The 21,857-nt window shown below is 29.9% G+C and overlaps 1 protein-coding gene across 1 annotated transcript in view; it reads left to right on the top strand.

Annotated features, from left to right (window-relative positions):
* The window catches only part of LOC143245648 (bridge-like lipid transfer protein family member 1), a 225,671-nt gene that overhangs the window by 28,851 nt on the left and 174,963 nt on the right, over positions 1-21,857 (top strand). The window contains 2 exon segments of the mRNA XM_076491997.1: positions 14,090-14,245; positions 21,154-21,251. Coding sequence (XP_076348112.1) covers positions 14,090-14,245; positions 21,154-21,251 — 254 coding nt within the window.

Below are 21,857 nucleotides of genomic sequence, written 5' to 3'. Positions count from 1 at the left end.
ATCTATGAAGAGAAGAAATGTGTGTGTACTTTATACAGCTGTTATCTATGAAGAGAAGAAATGTGTGTGTACTTTATACAGCTGTTATCTATGAAGAGAAGAAATATGTTTACTTTATACAGCTGTTATCTATGAAGAGAAGAAATGTGCGTGTACTTTATACAGCTGTTATCTATGAAGAGAAGAAATGTGTGTTTATACAGCTGTTATCTATGAAGAGAAGAATTGCATGTGTACTTTATACAGCTGTTATCTATGAAGAGAAGAAATGCATGTGTACTTTATACAGCTGTTATCTATGAAGAGAAGAATTGTGTGTGTTTTTTATACAGCTGCTATCTCTGAAGAGAAGAAATGTGTGTGTACTTTATACAGCTGTTATCTATGAAGAGAAGAAATGTGTGTACTTTATACAGCTGTTATCTATGAAGAGAAGAAATGTGTGTGTACTTTATACAGCTGTTATCAATGAAGAGAAGAAATGTGTGTGTACTTTATACAGCTGTTATCCATGAAGAGAAGAATTGTGTGTGTTCTTTATACAGCTGTTATCCATGAAGAAATGAAATGTGTGTGTACTTTATACAGCTGTTATCTATGAAGAGAAGAAATGTGTGTGTACTTTATACAGCTGTTATCTATGAAGAGAAGAAATGCATGTGTACTTGATACAACTGTTATCTATGAAGAGAAGAAATGCATGTGTACTTTATACAGCTGTTATCTATGAAGAGAAGAAATGTGTGTGTACTTTATACAGCTGTTATCTATGAAGAGAAGAATTGTGTGTGTTCTTTATACAGCTGCTATCTCTGAAGAGAAGAAATGTGTGTGTACTTTATACAGCTGTTATCTATGAAGAGAAGAAATGTGTGTGTACTTTGTACAGTTGTTATCTATGAAGAGAAGAAATGTGTGTATACTTTATACAGCTGTTATCTATGAAGAGAAGAAATGTGTGTGTACTTTATACAGCTGTTATCTATGAAGAGAAGAATTGTGTGTGTTCTTTATACAGCTGCTATCTTTGAAGAGAAGAAATGTGTGTGTACTTTATAGAGCTGTTATCTATGAAGAGAAGAAATGTGTGTATACTTTATACAGCTGTTATCTATGAAGAGAAGAAATGTGTGTGTACTTTATACAGCTGTTATCTATGAAGAGAAGAAATGCACGTGTACTTTATACAACTGTTATCTATAAAGAGAAGAAATGTGCGTGTACTTTATACAGCTGTTATCTATGAAGAGAAGAAATGTGTGTTCTTTATACAGCTGTTATCTATGAAGAGAAGAATTGCATGTGTACTTTATACAGCTGTTATCTATGAAGAGAAGAAATGCATGTGTACTTTATACAGCTGTTATCTATGAAGAGAAGAATTGTGTGTGTTTTTATACAGCTGCTATCTCTGAAGAGAAGAAATGTGTGTGTACTTTATACAGCTGTTATCTATGAAGAGAAGAAATGTGTGTGTACTTTATACAGCTGTTATCTATGAAGAGAAGAAATGTGTGTATACTTTATACAGCTGTTATCTATGAAGAGAAGAAATGTGTGTGTACTTTATACAGCTGTTATCTATGAAGAGAAAAAAAATGCATGTGTACTTTATACAACTGTTATCGATGAAGAGAAGAAATGCATGTGTACTTTATACAGCTGTTATCTATGAAGAGAAGAATTGTGTGTTCTTTATACAGTTGCTATCTCTGAAGAGAAGAAATGTGTGTGTACTTTATACAGCTGTTATCTATGAAGAGAAGAAATGTGTGTGTACTTTATACAGCTGTTATCTATGAAGAGAACAAATGTGTGTGTACTTTATACAGCTGTTATCTATGAAGAGAAGAAATGTGTGTGTACTTTATACAACTGTTATCTATGAAGAGAAGAAATGTGTGTGTACTTTATACAGCTGTTATCTATGAAGAGAAGAATTGTGTGTGTTCTTTATACAGCTGTTATCTATGAAGAGAAGAAATGTGTGTGTACTTTATACAGCTGTTATCTCTGAAGAGAAGAAATGTGTGTGTACTTTATACAGCTGTTATCTATGAAGAGAAGAATTGTGTGTGTTCTTTATACAGCTGCTATCTCTGAAGAGAAGAAATGCATGTCTACTTTATACAGCTGTTATCTCTGATGAGAAGAGATTTGTGTGTACTTTATAAAGCTGTTATCTATGGAGAAAGAAATGCATATGTACTTTATACAGCTGTTATCTATGAAGAGAAGAAATGCATGTCTACTTTATACAGCTGTTATCAATGAAGAGAAGAAATGTGTGTGTACTTTATACAGCTGTTATCTATGAAGAGAAGAATTGTGTGTGTTCTTTATACAGCTGTTATCTATGAAGAGAAGAAATGCATGTGTACTTTATAAAGCTGTTATCTATGAAGAGAAGAATTGTGTGTTCTTTATACAGCTGCTATCTCTGAAGAAAAGTAATGTGTGTGTACTTTATACAGCTGTTATCTATGAAGAGAAGAAATGCATGTGTACTTTATACAGCTGTTATCTATGAAGAGAAGAAATGTGTGTGTACTTTATACAGCTGTTATCTGTGAAGAGAAGAATTGTGTGTGTTCTTTATACAGCTGCTATCTCTGAAGAGAAGAAATGTGTGTGTACTTTATACAGCTGTTATCTATGAAGAGAAGAAATGTGTGTGTACTTTATACAGCTGTTATCTATGAAGAGAAGAAATGCATGTGTACTTTATACAGCTGTTATCTATGAAGAGAAGAAATGTGTGTGTACTTTATACAGCTGTTATCTATGAAGAGAAGAATTGTGTGTGTTCTTTATACAGCTGCTATCTTTGAAGAGAAGAAATGTGTGTGTACTTTATAGAGCTGTTATCTATGAAGAGAAGAAATGTGTGTATACTTTATACAGCTGTTATCTATGAAGAGAAGAAATGTGTGTGTACTTTATACAGCTGTTATCTATGAAGAGAAGAAATGCACGTGTACTTTATACAACTGTTATCTATAAAGAGAAGAAATGTGCGTGTACTTTATACAGCTGTTATCTATGAAGAGAAGAAATGTGTGTTCTTTATACAGCTGTTATCTATGAAGAGAAGAATTGCATGTGTACTTTATACAGCTGTTATCTATGAAGAGAAGAAATGCATGTGTACTTTATACAGCTGTTATCTATGAAGAGAAGAATTGTGTGTGTTTTTTATACAGCTGCTATCTCTGAAGAGAAGAAATGTGTGTGTACTTTATACAGCTGTTATCTATGAAGAGAAGAAATGTGTGTGTACTTTATACAGCTGTTATCTATGAAGAGAAGAAATGTGTGTGTACTTTATACAGCTGTTATCTATGAAGAGAAGAAATGTGTGTGTACTTTATACAGCTGTTATCTATGAAGAGAAAAAATGCATGTGTACTTTATACAACTGTTATCGATGAAGAGAAGAAATGCATGTGTACTTTATACAGCTGTTATCTATGAAGAGAAGAATTGTGTGTGTTCTTTATACAGCTGCTATCTCTGAAGAGAAGAAATGTGTGTGTACTTTATACAGCTGTTATCTATGAAGAGAAGAAATGTGTGTGTACTTTATACAGCTGTTATCTATGAATAGAACAAATGTGTGTGTACTTTATACAGCTGTTATCTATGAAGAGAAGAAATGTGTGTACTTTATACAACTGTTATCTATGAAGAGAAGAAATGTGTGTGTACTTTATACAGCTGTTATCTATGAAGAGAAGAATTGTGTGTGTTCTTTATACAGCTGTTATCTATGAAGAGAAGAAATGTGTGTGTACTTTATACAGCTGTTATCTCTGAAGAGAAGAAATGTGTGTGTACTTTATACAGCTGTTATCTATGAAGAGAAGAATTGTGTGTGTTCTTTATACAGCTGCTATCTCTGAAGAGAAGAAATGCATGTCTACTTTATACAGCTGTTATCTCTGATGAGAAGAGATTTGTGTGTACTTTATAAAGCTGTTATCTATGGAGAGAAGAAATGCATATGTACTTTATACAGCTGTTATCTATGAAGAGAAGAAATGCATGTCTACTTTATACAGCTGTTATCAATGAAGAGAAGAAATGTGTGTGTACTTTATACAGCTGTTATCTATGAAGAGAAGAATTGTGTGTGTTCTTTATACAGCTGTTATCTATGAAGAGAAGAAATGCATGTGTACTTTATAAAGCTGTTATCTATGAAGAGAAGAATTGTGTGTGTTCTTTATACAGCTGTTATCTCTGAAGAAAAGTAATGTGTGTGTACTTTATACAGCTGTTATCTATGAAGAGAAGAAATGCATGTGTACTTTATACAGCTGTTATCTATGAAGAGAAGAAATGTGTGTGTACTTTATACAGCTGTTATCTGTGAAGAGAAGAATTGTGTGTGTTCTTTATACAGCTGCTATCTCTGAAGAGAAGAAATGTGTGTGTACTTTATACAGCTGTTATCTATGAAGAGAAGAAATGTGTGTGTACTTTATACAGCTGTTATCTATGAAGAGAAGAAATGCATGTGTACTTTATACAGCTGTTATCTATGAAGAAAAGAAATGTGTGTGTACTTTATACAGCTGTTATCTATGAAGAGAAGAATTGTGTGTTCTTTATACAGCTGCTATCTCTGAAGAGAAGAAATGTGTGTGTACTTTATACAGCTGTTATCTATGAAGAGAAGAAATGTGTGTGTACTTTGTACAGTTGTTATCTATGAAGAGAAGAAATGCATGTGTACTTTATACAACTGTGATCTATGAAGAGAAGAAATGTGTGTGTACTTTATACAGCTGTTATCTATGAAGAGAAGAATTGTGTGTGTTCTTTATACAGCTGCTATCTTTGAAGAGAAGAAATGTGTGTGTACTTTATAGAGCTGTTATCTATGAAGAGAAGAAATGTGTGTATACTTTATACAGCTGTTATCTATGAAGAGAAGAATTGTGTGTGTTCTTTATACAGCTGTTATCTATGAAGAGAAGAATTGTGTGTGTTTTTTATACAGCTGCTATCTCTGAAGAGAAGAAATGTGTGTGTACTTTATACAGCTGTTATCTATGAAGAGAAGAAATGTGTGTACTTTATACAGCTGTTATCTATGAAGAGAAGAAATGTGTGTGTACTTTATACAGCTGTTATCTATGAAGAGAAGAAATATGTGTGTACTTTATACAGCTGTTATCTATGAAGAGAAGAAATGCATGTGTACTTTATACAACTGTTATCTATGAAGAGAAGAAATGTGTGTGTACTTTATACAGCTGTTATCTATGAAGAGAAGAATTGTGTGTGTTCTTTATACAGCTGCTATCTCTGAAGAGAAGAAATGCATGTCTACTTTATACAGCTGTTATCTCTGACGAGAAGACATTTGTGTGTACTTTATAAAGCTGTTATCTATGGAGAGAAAGAAATGCATATGTACTTTATACAGCTGTTATCTATGAAGAGAAGAAATGCATGTCTACTTTATACAGCTGTTATCAATGAAGAGAAGAATTGTGTGTGTTCTTTATACAGCTGCTATCTCTGAAGAGAAGAAATGTGTGTGTACTTTATACAGCTGTTATCTATGAAGAGAAGAAATGTGTGTGTACTTTGTACAGTTGTTATCTATGAAGAGAAGAAATGCATGTGTACTTTATACAACTGTTATCTATGAAGAGAAGAAATGTGTGTGTACTTTATACAGCTGTTATCTATGAAGAGAAGAATTGTGTGTGTTCTTTATACAGCTGCTATCTTTGAAGAGAAGAAATGTGTGTGTACTTTATAGAGCTGTTATCTATGAAGAGAAGAAATGTGTGTATACTTTATACAGCTGTTATCTATGAAGAGAAGAATTGTGTGTGTTCTTTATACAGCTGCTATCTTTGAAGAGAAGAAATGTGTGTGTACTTTATAGAGCTGTTATCTATGAAGAGAAGAAATGTGTATACTTTATACAGCTGTTATCTATGAAGAGAAGAAATGTGTGTGTACTTTATACAGCTGTTATCTATGAAGAGAAGAATTGTGTGTGTTCTTTATACAGCTGTTATCTATGAAGAGAAGAAATGTGTGTGTACTTTATACAGCTGTTATCTATGAAGAGAAGAAATGTGTGTGTACTTTATACAGCTGTTATCTATGAAGAGAAGAAATGTGTGTACTTTATACAGCTGTTATCTATGAAGAGAAGAAATGCATGTGTACTTTATACAACTGTTATCTATGAAGAGAAGAAATGTGTGTATACTTTATACAGCTGTTATCTATGAAGAGAAGAAATGTGTGTGTACTTTATACAGCTGTTATCTATGAAGAGAAGAAATGCACGTGTACTTTATACAACTGTTATCTATAAAGAGAAGAAATGTGCGTGTACTTTATACAGCTGTTATCTATGAAGAGAAGAAATGTGTGTTCTTTATACAGCTGTTATCTATGAAGAGAAGAATTGCATGTGTACTTTATACAGCTGTTATCTATGAAGAGAAGAAATGCATGTGTACTTTATACAGCTGTTATCTATGAAGAGAAGAATTGTGTGTGTTTTTTATACAGCTGCTATCTCTGAAGAGAAGAAATGTGTGTGTACTTTATACAGCTGTTATCTATGAAGAGAAGAAATGTGTGTGTACTTTATACAGCTGTTATCTATGAAGAGAAGAAATGTGTGTGTACTTTATACAGCTGTTATCTATGAAGAGAAGAAATGTGTGTGTACTTTATACAGCTGTTATCTATGAAGAGAAAAAATGCATGTGTACTTTATACAACTGTTATCGATGAAGAGAAGAAATGCATGTGTACTTTATACAGCTGTTATCTATGAAGAGAAGAATTGTGTGTGTTCTTTATACAGCTGCTATCTCTGAAGAGAAGAAATGTGTGTGTACTTTATACAGCTGTTATCTATGAAGAGAAGAAATGTGTGTGTACTTTATACAGCTGTTATCTATGAAGAGAACAAATGTGTGTGTACTTTATACAGCTGTTATCTATGAAGAGAAGAAATGTGTGTGTACTTTATACAACTGTTATCTATGAAGAGAAGAAATGTGTGTGTACTTTATACAGCTGTTATCTATGAAGAGAAGAATTGTGTGTGTTCTTTATACAGCTGTTATCTATGAAGAGAAGAAATGTGTGTGTACTTTATACAGCTGTTATCTCTGAAGAGAAGAAATGTGTGTGTACTTTATACAGCTGTTATCTATGAAGAGAAGAATTGTGTGTGTTCTTTATACAGCTGCTATCTCTGAAGAGAAGAAATGCATGTCTACTTTATACAGCTGTTATCTCTGATGAGAAGAGATTTGTGTGTACTTTATAAAGCTGTTATCTATGGAGAGAAGAAATGCATATGTACTTTATACAGCTGTTATCTATGAAGAGAAGAAATGCATGTCTACTTTATACAGCTGTTATCAATGAAGAGAAGAAATGTGTGTGTACTTTATACAGCTGTTATCTATGAAGAGAAGAATTGTGTGTGTTCTTTATACAACTGTTATCTATGAAGAGAAGAAATGCATGTGTACTTTATAAAGCTGTTATCTATGAAGAGAAGAATTGTGTGTGTTCTTTATACAGCTGCTATCTCTGAAGAAAAGTAATGTGTGTGTACTTTATACAGCTGTTATCTATGAAGAGAAGAAATGCATGTGTACTTTATACAGCTGTTATCTATGAAGAGAAGAAATGTGTGTGTACTTTATACAGCTGTTATCTGTGAAGAGAAGAATTGTGTGTGTTCTTTATACAGCTGCTATCTCTGAAGAGAAGAAATGTGTGTGTACTTTATACAGCTGTTATCTCTGATGAGAAGAGATTTGTGTGTACTTTATAAAGCTGTTATCTATGGAGAGAAGAAATGCATATGTACTTTATACAGCTGTTATCTATGAAGAGAAGAAATGCATGTCTACTTTATACAGCTGTTATCAATGAAGAGAAGAAATGTGTGTGTACTTTATACAGCTGTTATCTATGAAGAGAAGAATTGTGTGTGTTCTTTATACAGCTGTTATCTATGAAGAGAAGAAATGCATGTGTACTTTATAAAGCTGTTATCTATGAAGAGAAGAATTGTGTGCGTTCTTTATACAGCTGCTATCTCTGAAGAAAAGTAATGTGTGTGTACTTTATACAGCTGTTATCTATGAAGAGAAGAAATGCATGTGTACTTTATACAGCTGTTATCTATGAAGAGAAGAAATGTGTGTGTACTTTATACAGCTGTTATCTGTGAAGAGAAGAATTGTGTGTGTTCTTTATACAGCTGCTATCTCTGAAGAGAAGAAATGTGTGTGTACTTTATACAGCTGTTATCTATGAAGAGAAGAAATGTGTGTGTACTTTATACAGCTGTTATCTATGAAGAGAAGAAATGCATGTGTACTTTATACAGCTGTTATCTATGAAGAAAAGAAATGTGTGTGTACTTTATACAGCTGTTATCTCTGAAGAGAAGAAATGTGTGTGTACTTTATACAGCTGTTATCTATGAAGAGAAGAAATGTGTGTGTACTTTGTACAGTTGTTATCTATGAAGAGAAGAAATGCATGTGTACTTTATACAACTGTGATCTATGAAGAGAAGAAATGTGTGTGTACTTTATACAGCTGTTATCTATGAAGAGAAGAATTGTGTGTGTTCTTTATACAGCTGCTATCTTTGAAGAGAAGAAATGTGTGTGTACTTTATAGAGCTGTTATCTATGAAGAGAAGAAATGTGTGTATACTTTATACAGCTGTTATCTATGAAGAGAAGAATTGTGTGTGTTCTTTATACAGCTGTTATCTATGAAGAGAAGAATTGTGTGTGTTTTTTTATACAGCTGCTATCTCTGAAGAGAAGAAATGTGTGTGTACTTTATACAGCTGTTATCTATGAAGAGAAGAAATGTGTGTACTTTATACAGCTGTTATCTATGAAGAGAAGAAATGTGTGTGTACTTTATACAGCTGTTATCTATGAAGAGAAGAAATATGTGTGTACTTTATACAGCTGTTATCTATGAAGAGAAGAAATGCATGTGTACTTTATACAACTGTTATCTATGAAGAGAAGAAATGTGTGTGTACTTTATACAGCTGTTATCTATGAAGAGAAGAATTGTGTGTGTTCTTTATACAGCTGCTATCTCTGAAGAGAAGAAATGCATGTCTACTTTATACAGCTGTTATCTCTGACGAGAAGACATTTGTGTGTACTTTATAAAGCTGTTATCTATGGAGAGAGAAATGCATATGTACTTTATACAGCTGTTATCTATGAAGAGAAGAAATGCATGTCTACTTTATACAGCTGTTATCAATGAAGAGAAGAATTGTGTGTGTTCTTTATACAGCTGCTATCTCTGAAGAGAAGAAATGTGTGTGTACTTTATACAGCTGTTATCTATGAAGAGAAGAAATGTGTGTGTACTTTGTACAGTTGTTATCTATGAAGAGAAGAAATGCATGTGTACTTTATACAACTGTTATCTATGAAGAGAAGAAATGTGTGTGTACTTTATACAGCTGTTATCTATGAAGAGAAGAATTGTGTGTGTTCTTTATACAGCTGCTATCTTTGAAGAGAAGAAATGTGTGTGTACTTTATAGAGCTGTTATCTATGAAGAGAAGAAATGTGTGTATACTTTATACAGCTGTTATCTATGAAGAGAAGAATTGTGTGTGTTCTTTATACAGCTGCTATCTTTGAAGAGAAGAAATGTGTGTGTACTTTATAGAGCTGTTATCTATGAAGAGAAGAAATGTGTGTATACTTTATACAGCTGTTATCTATGAAGAGAAGAAATGTGTGTGTACTTTATACAGCTGTTATCTATGAAGAGAAGAATTGTGTGTTCTTTATACAGCTGTTATCTATGAAGAGAAGAAATGTGTGTGTACTTTATACAGCTGTTATCTATGAAGAGAAGAAATGTGTGTGTACTTTATACAGCTGTTATCTATGAAGAGAAGAAATGTGTGTACTTTATACAGCTGTTATCTATGAAGAGAAGAAATGCATGTGTACTTTATACAACTGTTATCTATGAAGAGAAGAAATGTGTGTATACTTTATACAGCTGTTATCTATGAAGAGAAGAAATGTGTGTGTACTTTATACAGCTGTTATCTATGAAGAGAAGAAATGCATGTGTACTTTATACAGCTGTTATCTATAAAGAGAAGAAATGTGTGTGTACTTTATACAGCTGTTATCTATGAAGAGAAGAAATGTGTGTTCTTTATACAGCTGTTATCTATGAAGAGAAGAATTGCATGTGTACTTTATACAGCTGTTATCTATGAAGAGAAGAAATGCATGTGTACTTTATACAGCTGTTATCTATGAAGAGAAGAAATGTGTGTGTTTTTTATACAGCTGCTATCTCTGAAGAGAAGAAATGTGTGTGTACTTTATACAGCTGTTATCTATGAAGAGAAGAAATGTGTGTGTACTTTATACAGCTGTTATCTATGAAGAGAAGAAATGTGTGTGTACTTTATACAGCTGTTATCTATGAAGAGAAGAAATGTGTGTGTACTTTATACAGCTGTTATCTATGAAGAGAAAAAATGCATGTGTACTTTATACAACTGTTATCGATGAAGAGAAGAAATGCATGTGTACTTTATACAGCTGTTAGCTATGAAGAGAAGAATTGTGTGTGTTCTTTATACAGCTGCTATCTCTGAAGAGAAGAAATGTGTGTGTACTTTATACAGCTGTTATCTATGAAGAGAAGAAATGTGTGTGTACTTTATACAGCTGTTATCTATGAAGAGAACAAATGTGTGTGTACTTTATACAGCTGTTATCTATGAAGAGAAGAAATGTGTGTGTACTTTATACAACTGTTATCTATGAAGAGAAGAAATGTGTGTGTACTTTATACAGCTGTTATCTATGAAGAGAAGAATTGTGTGTGTTCTTTATACAGCTGTTATCTATGAAGAGAAGAAATGTGTGTGTACTTTATACAGCTGTTATCTCTGAAGAGAAGAAATGTGTGTGTACTTTATACAGCTGTTATCTATGAAGAGAAGAATTGTGTGTGTTCTTTATACAGCTGCTATCTCTGAAGAGAAGAAATGCATGTCTACTTTATACAGCTGTTATCTCTGATGAGAAGAGATTTGTGTGTACTTTATAAAGCTGTTATCTATGGAGAGAAGAAATGCATATGTACTTTATACAGCTGTTATCTATGAAGAGAAGAAATGCATGTCTACTTTATACAGCTGTTATCAATGAAGAGAAGAAATGTGTGTACTTTATACAGCTGTTATCTATGAAGAGAAGAATTGTGTGTGTTCTTTATACAGCTGTTATCTATGAAGAGAAGAAATGCATGTGTACTTTATAAAGCTGTTATCTATGAAGAGAAGAATTGTGTGTGTTCTTTATACAGCTGCTATCTCTGAAGAAAAGTAATGTGTGTGTACTTTATACAGCTGTTATCTATGAAGAGAAGAAATGCATGTGTACTTTATACAGCTGTTATCTATGAAGAGAAGAAATGTGTGTGTACTTTATACAGCTGTTATCTGTGAAGAGAAGAATTGTGTGTGTTCTTTATACAGCTGCTATCTCTGAAGAGAAGAAATGTGTGTGTACTTTATACAGCTGTTATCTATGAAGAGAAGAAATGTGTGTGTACTTTATACAGCTGTTATCTATGAAGAGAAGAAATGCATGTGTACTTTATACAGCTGTTATCTATGAAGAAAAGAAATGTGTGTGTACTTTATACAGCTGTTATCTATGAAGAGAAGAATTGTGTGTGTTCTTTATACAGCTGCTATCTCTGAAGAGAAGAAATGTGTGTGTACTTTATACAGCTGTTATCTATGAAGAGAAGAAATGTGTGTACTTTGTACAGTTGTTATCTATGAAGAGAAGAAATGCATGTGTACTTTATACAACTGTGATCTATGAAGAGAAGAAATGTGTGTGTTACTTTATACAGCTGTTATCTATGAAGAGAAGAATTGTGTGTGTTCTTTATACAGCTGCTATCTTTGAAGAGAAGAAATGTGTGTGTACTTTATAGAGCTGTTATCTATGAAGAGAAGAAATGTGTGTATACTTTATACAGCTGTTATCTATGAAGAGAAGAATTGTGTGTGTTCTTTATACAGCTGTTATCTATGAAGAGAAGAATTGTGTGTGTTTTTTATACAGCTGCTATCTCTGAAGAGAAGAAATGTGTGTGTACTTTATACAGCTGTTATCTATGAAGAGAAGAAATGTGTGTACTTTATACAGCTGTTATCTATGAAGAGAAGAAATGTGTGTGTACTTTATACAGCTGTTATCTATGAAGAGAAGAAATATGTGTGTACTTTATACAGCTGTTATCTATGAAGAGAAGAAATGCATGTGTACTTTATACAACTGTTATCTATGAAGAGAAGAAATGTGTGTGTACTTTATACAGCTGTTATCTATGAAGAGAAGAATTGTGTGTGTTCTTTATACAGCTGCTATCTCTGAAGAGAAGAAATGCATGTCTACTTTATACAGCTGTTATCTCTGACGAGAAGACATTTGTGTGTACTTTATAAAGCTGTTATCTATGGAGAGAAGAAATGCATATGTACTTTATACAGCTGTTATCTATGAAGAGAAGAAATGCATGTCTACTTTATACAGCTGTTATCAATGAAGAGAAGAATTGTGTGTGTTCTTTATACAGCTGCTATCTCTGAAGAGAAGAAATGTGTGTGTACTTTATACAGCTGTTATCTATGAAGAGAAGAAATGTGTGTGTACTTTGTACAGTTGTTATCTATGAAGAGAAGAAATGCATGTGTACTTTATACAACTGTTATCTATGAAGAGAAGAAATGTGTGTGTACTTTATACAGCTGTTATCTATGAAGAGAAGAATTGTGTGTGTTCTTTATACAGCTGCTATCTTTGAAGAGAAGAAATGTGTGTGTACTTTATAGAGCTGTTATCTATGAAGAGAAGAAATGTGTGTATACTTTATACAGCTGTTATCTATGAAGAGAAGAATTGTGTGTGTTCTTTATACAGCTGCTATCTTTGAAGAGAAGAAATGTGTGTGTACTTTATAGAGCTGTTATCTATGAAGAGAAGAAATGTGTGTATACTTTATACAGCTGTTATCTATGAAGAGAAGAAATGTGTGTGTACTTTATACAGCTGTTATCTATGAAGAGAAGAATTGTGTGTGTTCTTTATACAGCTGTTATCTATGAAGAGAAGAAATGTGTGTCTACTTTATACAGCTGTTATCTATGAAGAGAAGAAATGTGTGTGTACTTTATACAGCTGTTATCTATGAAGAGAAGAAATGTGTGTACTTTATACAGCTGTTATCTATGAAGAGAAGAAATGCATGTGTACTTTATACAACTGTTATCTATGAAGAGAAGAAATGTGTGTGTTCTTTATACAGCTGTTATCTATGAAGAGAAGAATTGTGTGTGTTCTTTATACAGCTGCTATCTCTGAAGAGAAGAAATGCATGTCTACTTTATACAGCTGTTATCTCTGACGAGAAGACCATTGTGTGTACTTTATAAAGCTGTTATCTATGGAGAGAAGAAATGCATATGTACTTTATACAGCTGGTATGTATGAAGAGAAGAAATGCATGTCTACTTTATACAGCTGTTATCAATGAAGAGAAGAAATGTGTGTGTACTTTATACAGCTGTTATCAATGAAGAGAAGAATTGCATGTGTACTTTATACAGCTGTTATCTCTGAAGAGAAGAAATGCATGTCTACTTTATACAACTGTTATTTCTGTAACATACACTTAAAGATTAATGTTTGTGATGATATCCAGTTTCTTGTTATGAATTTCAAAATGTGATCATGTTAGTATTGATGTGTTTACACAATTCCAGACTTTCTATTGCTGCTGACCTCTAATATCTGCATCTAACACTGATGTAACAATAGTCTTTTTGTTAAATATTCTTCATGAAGTTTTTTAAATAATTGCATTAACAAATAAGGTAAACACTTATTCTCAGATTGGTTTCTGTGGAAATTTGCAGTTGACAAAGTAAGAGCTGTTTCTGAAATGTGCATACAGTACTGATTTCACATGCTTTCATCTTCACAGCACTTCTCGAGGATTGGTCTAACAAGTCAGTTCCTGACCTCTACCATTTTGTTCCTTACACTTGCCATATTAACTTACTGATTAAGGAGTTTGAACTAATCACTGTTGTAAATGAACACAACTGGATAGATTGTTCATCCCAGCATCAAGAAAATGGTAATGTTTATATTTTATATTCATGCTAGTTTACTCTGTTGTTGTGTTATATTTAAAGTAGTTTACTTTGTTGTTGTTATATTTAAAGTAGTTTACTCTGTTGTTGTTATGTTTAAAGTAGTTTACTCTGTTGTTGTTATATTTAAAGTAGTTTACTCTGTTGTTGTGTTATATTTAAAGTAGTTTACTCTGTTGTTGTTATATTTAAAGTAGTTTATTCTGTTGTTGTTATATTTAAAGTAGTTTACTCTGTTTTTGTTATTTTTAAAGTAGTTTACTCTGTTGTTGTTATATTTAAAGTAGTTTACTCTGTTGTTGTTATATTTAAAGTAGTTTACTCTGTTGTTATATTTGAAGTAGTTTACTCTGTTGTTGTTATATTTAAAGTAGTTTACTCTGTTGTTGTTATATTTAAAGTAGTTTACTCTGTTGTTATATTTGAAGTAGTTTACTCTGTTGTTGTTATATATAAAGTAGTTTACTCTGTTGTTGTTATATATAAAGTAGTTTACTCTGTTGTTATATTTAAAGTAGTTTACTCTGTTGTTGTTATATTTAAAGTAGTTTACTCTGTTGTTATATTTGAAGTAGTTTACTCTGTTGTTATATTTGAAGTAGTTTACTCTGTTGTTGTTATATAAAAAGTAGTTTACTCTGTTGTTGTTATATATAAAGTAGTTTACTCTGTTGTTGTTATATATAAAGTAGTTTACTCTGTTTTTGTTATATTTAAAGTAGTTTACTCTGTTGTTGTTATATATAAAGTAGTTTACTCTGTTGTTATATTTAAAGTAGTTTACTCTGTTGTTGTTATATTTAAAGTAGTTTACTCTGTTGTTATATTTGAAGTAGTTTACTCTGTTGTTATATATAAAGTAGTTTGCTCTGTTGTTGTTATATATAAAGTAGTTTACTCTGTTTTTGTTATATTTAAAGTAGTTTACTTTGTTGTTGTTATATTTAAAGTAGTTTACTTTGTTGTTGTGTTATATTTGAAGTAGTTTACTCTGTTGTTGTTATATTTGAAGTAGTTTTCTCTGTTGTTGTTATATTTGAAGTACTTTACTCTGTTGTTGTTATATTTGAAGTAGTTTACTCTGTTGTTGTTATATGTAGAGTAGTTTACTCTGTTGTTGTTATATTTAAAGTAGTTTACTCTGTTTTTGTGTTGTAATTAAAGTACTTTGTTGTTGTGTTATAATTAAAGTAGTTTACTTTGTTGTTGTGTTATATTTAAAGTAGTTTACTTTGTAGTTGTTATATTTAAAGCAGTTTATTCTGTTGTTATATTTAAAGTAGTTTACTCTGTTGTTGTGTTATAATTAAAGTAGTTTACTTTGTTGCTGTGTTATATTTAAAGTAGTTTACTTTGTTGCTGTGTTATATTTAAAGTAGTTTACTTTGTTGTTGTTATATTTGAAGTAGTTTACTCTGTTGTTGTTATATTTAAAGTAGTTTACTCTGTTGTTGTTATATTTGAAGTAGTTTACTCTGTTGTTATATTTGAAGTAGTTTACTATGTTGTTACATTTGAAGTAGTTTACTCTGTTGTTGTTATATTTGAAGTAGTTTACTCTGTTGTTGTTATATTTAAAGTAGTTTACTCTGTTGTTGTTATATTTAAAGTAGTTTACTCTGTTGTTGTTATATTTAAAGTAGTTTACTCTGTTGTTGTTATATTTAAAGTTGTTTACTCTGTTTTTGTGTTGTAATTAAAGTACTTTGTTGTTTGTGTTATAATTAAAGTAGTTTATCTTGTTGTTGTGTTATATTTAAAGTAGTTTACTTTGTTGTTGTTATATTTAAACCAGTTTACTCTGTTGTTATATTTAAAGCAGTTTACTCTGTTGTTATATTTGAAGCAGTTTACTCTGTTGTTGTTATATTTGAAGTAGTTTACTCTGTTGTTGTTATATATAAAGTAGTTTACTCTGTTGTTGTTATATTTAAAGTAGTTTACTCTGTTGTTGTTATATTTAAAGTAGTTTACTCTGTTGTTGTTATATTTAAAGTAGTTTACTCTGTTGTTGTTATATTTAAAGTAGTTTACTCTGTTTTTGTGTTGTAATTAAAGTACTTTGTTGTTGTGTTATAATTAAAGTAGTTTACTTTGTTGTTGTGTTATATTTAAAGTAGTTTACTCTGTTGTTGTGTTATATTAAAAGTTGTTTACTCTGTTTTTGTGTTGTAATTAAAGTACTTTGTTGTTTGTGTTATAATTAAAGTAGTTTATCTTGTTGTTGTGTTATATTTAAAGTAGTTTACTTTGTTGTTGTTATATTTAAAGCAGTTTACTCTGTTGTTATATTTAAAGCAGTTTACTCTGTTGTTATATTTGAAGTAGTTTACTCTGTTGTTGTTATATTTGAAGTAGTTTACTCTGTTGTTGTTATATATAAAGTAGTTTACTCTGTTGTTGTTATATTTAAAGTAGTTTACTCTGTTGTTGTTATATTTAAAGTAGTTTACTCTGTTGTTGTTATATTTAAAGTAGTTTACTCTGTTGTTATATTTGAAGTAGTTTACTCTGTTGTTATATATAAAGTAGTTTACTCTGTTTTTGTTATATTTAAAGTAGTTTACTTTGTTGTTGTTATATTTAAAGTAGTTTAATTTGTTGTTGTGTTATATTTGAAGTAGTTTACTCTGTTGTTGTTATATTTGAAGTACTTTACTCTGTTGTTGTTATATTTGAAGTAGTTTACTCTGTTGTTGTTATATGTAGAGTAGTTTACTCTGTTGTTGTTATATTTAAAGTAGTTTACTCTGTTTTTGTGTTGTAATTAAAGTACTTTGTTGTTGTGTTATAATTAAAGTAGTTTACTTTGTTGCTGTGTTATATTTAAAGTAGTTTACTTTGTTGTTGTTATATTTGAAGTAGTTTACTCTGTTGTTGTTATATTTAAAGTAGTTTACTCTGTTGTTGTTATATTTGAAGTAGTTTACTCTGTTGTTATATTTGAAGTAGTTTACTATGTTGTTACATTTGAAGTAGTTTACTCTGTTGTTGTTATATTTGAAGTAGTTTACTCTGTTGTTGTTATATTTAAAGTAGTTTACTCTGTTGTTGTTATATTTAAAGTAGTTTACTCTGTTGTTGTTATATTTAAAGTAGTTTACTCTGTTGTTGTTATATTTAAAGTTGTTTACTCTGTTTTTGTGTTGTAATTAAAGTACTTTGTTGTTTGTGTTATAATTAAAGTAGTTTATCTTGTTGTTGTGTTATATTTAAAGTAGTTTACTTTGTTGTTGTTATATTTAAAGCAGTTTACTCTGTTGTTATATTTAAAGCAGTTTACTCTGTTGTTATATTTGAAGTAGTTTACTCTGTTGTTGTTATATTTGAAGTAGTTTACTCTGTTGTTGTTATATTTGAAGTAGTTTACTCTGTTGTTGTTATATATAAAGTAGTTTACTCTGTTGTTGTTATATTTAAAGTAGTTTACTCTGTTGTTGTTATATTTAAAGTAGTTTACTCTGTTGTTGTTATATTTAAAGTAGTTTACTCTGTTGTTGTTATATTTAAAGTAGTTTACTCTGTTGTTGTGTTATATTTAAAGTTGTTTACTCTGTTTTTGTGTTGTAATTAAAGTACTTTGTTGTTTGTGTTATAATTAAAGTAGTTTACTCTGTTGTTGTTATATTTGAAGTAGTTTACTCTGTTGTTGTTATATATAAAGTAGTTTACTCTGTTGTTGTTATATTTAAAGTAGTTTACTCTGTTGTTGTTATATTTAAAGTAGTTTACTCTGTTTTTGTGTTGTAATTAAAGTACTTTGTTGTTTGTGTTATAATTAAAGTAGTTTACTCTGTTGTTGTTATATTTGAAGTAGTTTACTCTGTTGTTGTTATATATAAAGTAGTTTACTCTGTTGTTGTTATATTTAAAGTAGTTTACTCTGTTGTTGTTATATTTAAAGTACTTTACTCTGTTTTTGTGTTGTAATTAAAGTACTTTGTTGTTTGTGTTATAATTAAAGTAGTTTACTCTGTTGTTGTTATATTTGAAGTAGTTTACTCTGTTGTTGTTATATATAAAGTAGTTTACTCTGTTGTTGTTATATTTAAAGTAGTTTACTCTGTTGTTGTGTTATATTTAAAGTTGTTTACTCTGTTTTTGTGTTGTAATTAAAGTACTTTGTTGTTGTGTTGTAATTAAAGTAGTTTACTTTGTTGTTGTGTTATATTTAAAGTAGTTTACTCTGTTGTTGTGTTATATTTAAAGTTGTTTACTCTGTTTTTGTGTTGTAATTAAAGTACTTTGTTGTTTGTGTTATAATTAAAGTAGTTTACTCTGTTGTTGTTATATTTAGCTAGTTTACTCTGTTGTTGTTATATATAAAGTAGTTTACTCTGTTGTTGTTATATTTAAAGTAGTTTACTCTGTTGTTGTTATATTTAAAGTAGTTTACTCTGTTGTTGTTATATTTAAAGTAGTTTACTCTGTTGTTGTTATATTTAAAGTAGTTTACTCTGTTGTTGTTATATTTAAAGTAGTTTACTCTGTTGTTATATTTGAAGTAGTTTACTCTGTTTTTGTTATATTTAAAGTAGTTTACTTTGTTGTTGTTATATTTAAAGTAGTTTAATTTGTTGTTGTGTTATATTTGAAGTAGTTTACTCTGTTGTTGTTATATTTGAAGTAGTTTTCTCTGTTGTTGTTATATTTGAAGTAGTTTACTCTGTTGTTGTTATATGTAGAGTAGTTTACTCTGTTGTTGTTATATTTAAAGTAGTTTACTCTGTTTTTGTGTTGTAATTAAAGTACTTTGTTGTTGTGTTATAATTAAAGTAGTTTACTTTGTTGCTGTTATATTTAAAGTAGTTTACTTTGTTGTTGTTATATTTGAAGTAGTTTACTCTGTTGTTGTTATATTTAAAGTAGTTTACTCTGTTGTTGTTATATTTGAAGTAGTTTACTCTGTTGTTATATTTGAAGTAGTTTACTATGTTGTTACATTTGAAGTAGTTTACTCTGTTGTTGTTATATTTGAAGTAGTTTACTCTGTTGTTGTTATATTTAAAGTAGTTTACTCTGTTGTTGTTATATTTAAAGTAGTTTACTCTGTTGTTGTTATATTTAAAGTTGTTTACTCTGTTTTTGTGTTGTAATTAAAGTACTTTGTTGTTTGTGTTATAATTAAAGTAGTTTATCTTGTTGTTGTGTTATATTTAAAGTAGTTTACTTTGTTGTTGTTATATTTAAAGCAGTTTACTCTGTTGTTATATTTAAAGCAGTTTACTCTGTTGTTATATTTGAAGTAGTTTACTCTGTTTTTGTTATATTTGAAGTAGTTTACTCTGTTGTTGTTATATTTGAAATAGTTTACTCTGTTGTTGTTATATATAAAGTAGTTTACTCTGTTGTTGTTATATATAAAGTAGTTTACTCTGTTGTTGTTATATTTAAAGTAGTTTACTCTGTTGTTGTTATATTTAAAGTAGTTTACTCTGTTTTTGTGTTGTAATTAAAGTACTTTGTTGTTGTGTTGTAATTAAAGTAGTTTACTTTGTTGTTGTGTTATATTTAAAGTAGTTTACTCTGTTGTTGTGTTATATTTAAAGTTGTTTACTCTGTTTTTGTGTTGTAATTAAAGTACTTTGTTGTTTGTGTTATAATTAAAGTAGTTTATCTTGTTGTTGTGTTATATTTAAAGTAGTTTATCTTGTTGTTGTGTTATATTTAAAGTAGTTTGTTGTTGTTATATTTAAAGCAGTTTACTCTGTTGTTATATTTAAAGCAGTTTACTCTGTTGTTATATTTGAAGTAGTTTACTCTGTTGTTGTTATATTTGAAGTAGTTTACTCTGTTGTTGTTATATTTAAAGTAGTTTACTCTGTTGTTGTTATATTTAAAGTAGTTTACTCTGTTGTTGTTATATTTAAAGTAGTTTACTCTGTTGTTATATTTGAAGTAGTTTACTCTGTTGTTATATATAAAGTAGTTTACTCTGTTGTTATATATAAAGTAGTTTACTCTGTTGTTGTTATATATAAAGTAGTTTACTCTGTTTTTGTTATATTTAAAGTAGTTTACTCTGTTGTTGTTATATATAAAGTAGTTTACTCTGTTTTTGTTATATTTAAAGTAGTTTACTTTGTTGTTGTTATATTTAAAGTAGTTTACTTTGTTGTTGTGTTATATTTGAAGTAGTTTACTCTGTTGTTGTTATATTTGAAGTAGTTTTCTCTGTTGTTGTTATATTTGAAGTACTTTACTCTGTTGTTATATTTGAAGTACTTTACTCTGTTGTTGTTATATGTAGAGTAGTTTACTCTGTTGTGTTATAATTAAAGTTGTTTACTCTGTTGTTGTGTTATATTTAAAGTAGTTTACTTTGTTGTTGTGTTATAATTAAAGTAGTTTACTTTGTTGTTGTGTTATATTTAAAGTAGTTTACTTTGTTGTTGTGTTATATTTAAAGTAGTTCACTCTCTTGTTGTGTTATAATTGTACTTGTATCTTTTTCTGCTGTGTTCTATATTACATTGCTGTATTTTTAGACTAATACACAATTTTTCTAAATATAATTGGATCTTTGTATCAAAATGTACAACTTGAAAAGTTTTTAGAATTTAATCAAAATGGAAAAGCAGCAAAACATTTGTCATATAAAGGTTTAACTTATATTATACTGAATGGAATTTCGGTATGTATGGAATGTTTTTGTGCTAAATCAGGTTTGATTTAATACTTTGTTAACCTGAAGATGACGTAGAAAGGTCGAACATTGTTCTCTTTTTATCAATAAAAGTGTTAAGACCCATACCAGCCATTCTGAAATACATGATTTAATACCTGATTTGGTCACAAACTCATTCCAGGAAGAATACAGAAAATATTTATACTGATTCTTAAATTTGATTTGTACATACTAAACATGTACATGTTTTCTTTCATTACATAGCTCATTTAGCTGTGTCTGGAGAATTATTTGATATGTCTTTTGATCTCCTGTTCACTGAATTTTTACCACCTACTAACACACTGAAGTTCTGGATTCAGGTACAACAGAGTTTCCTGTTTATGTGTTATTTTAAGTAACACTATGTATGACATACGCTGAAGATACGACAGCTTCATATCTATGTGGTTATAAAGTATTCTATGTTATGTTACACTATGTATGATTCACACTAAAGATATGACAGTTCCTTATCAATGTATTTATAAAGTATTCTGTGTTATGTTACACTATGTATGACACACACACTAAAGATACAACAGTTTCATATCTATGTGGTTATAAAGTATTCTATGTTATGTTTTGATTAATTAATAATTGGAAACACTAAATAGTTGATTATTTCCTTATACTCATAATTATTATGTAATATTGTGTGTGTGGTATTTTGAGTACTTTATGTACTGTAATATTGTAGTTTTGTGTGTATGGTATTTTGCATACTTTAAGTACTGTAGTATTCCAGTATTGTGTGCATGGTATTTTGAGAATTTTATGTATTGTAATATTGTGTGTATGGTATTTTGCATACTTTAAGTATTGTAATATTGTGTGTATGGTATTTTGAATACTTAATGTTCTGTTATTTTGCTTTATAGACTTGAGAATGTTATTTTGTTTAATTACAATAAACTTTGTTGATATAG

Source organism: Tachypleus tridentatus, chromosome 2, assembly GCF_004210375.1.
Source record: "Tachypleus tridentatus isolate NWPU-2018 chromosome 2, ASM421037v1, whole genome shotgun sequence".
NCBI classification, from domain to species: Eukaryota; Metazoa; Arthropoda; class Merostomata; order Xiphosura; family Limulidae; genus Tachypleus; species Tachypleus tridentatus.
This window is presented reverse-complemented; position numbering and strand designations above follow the sequence as displayed.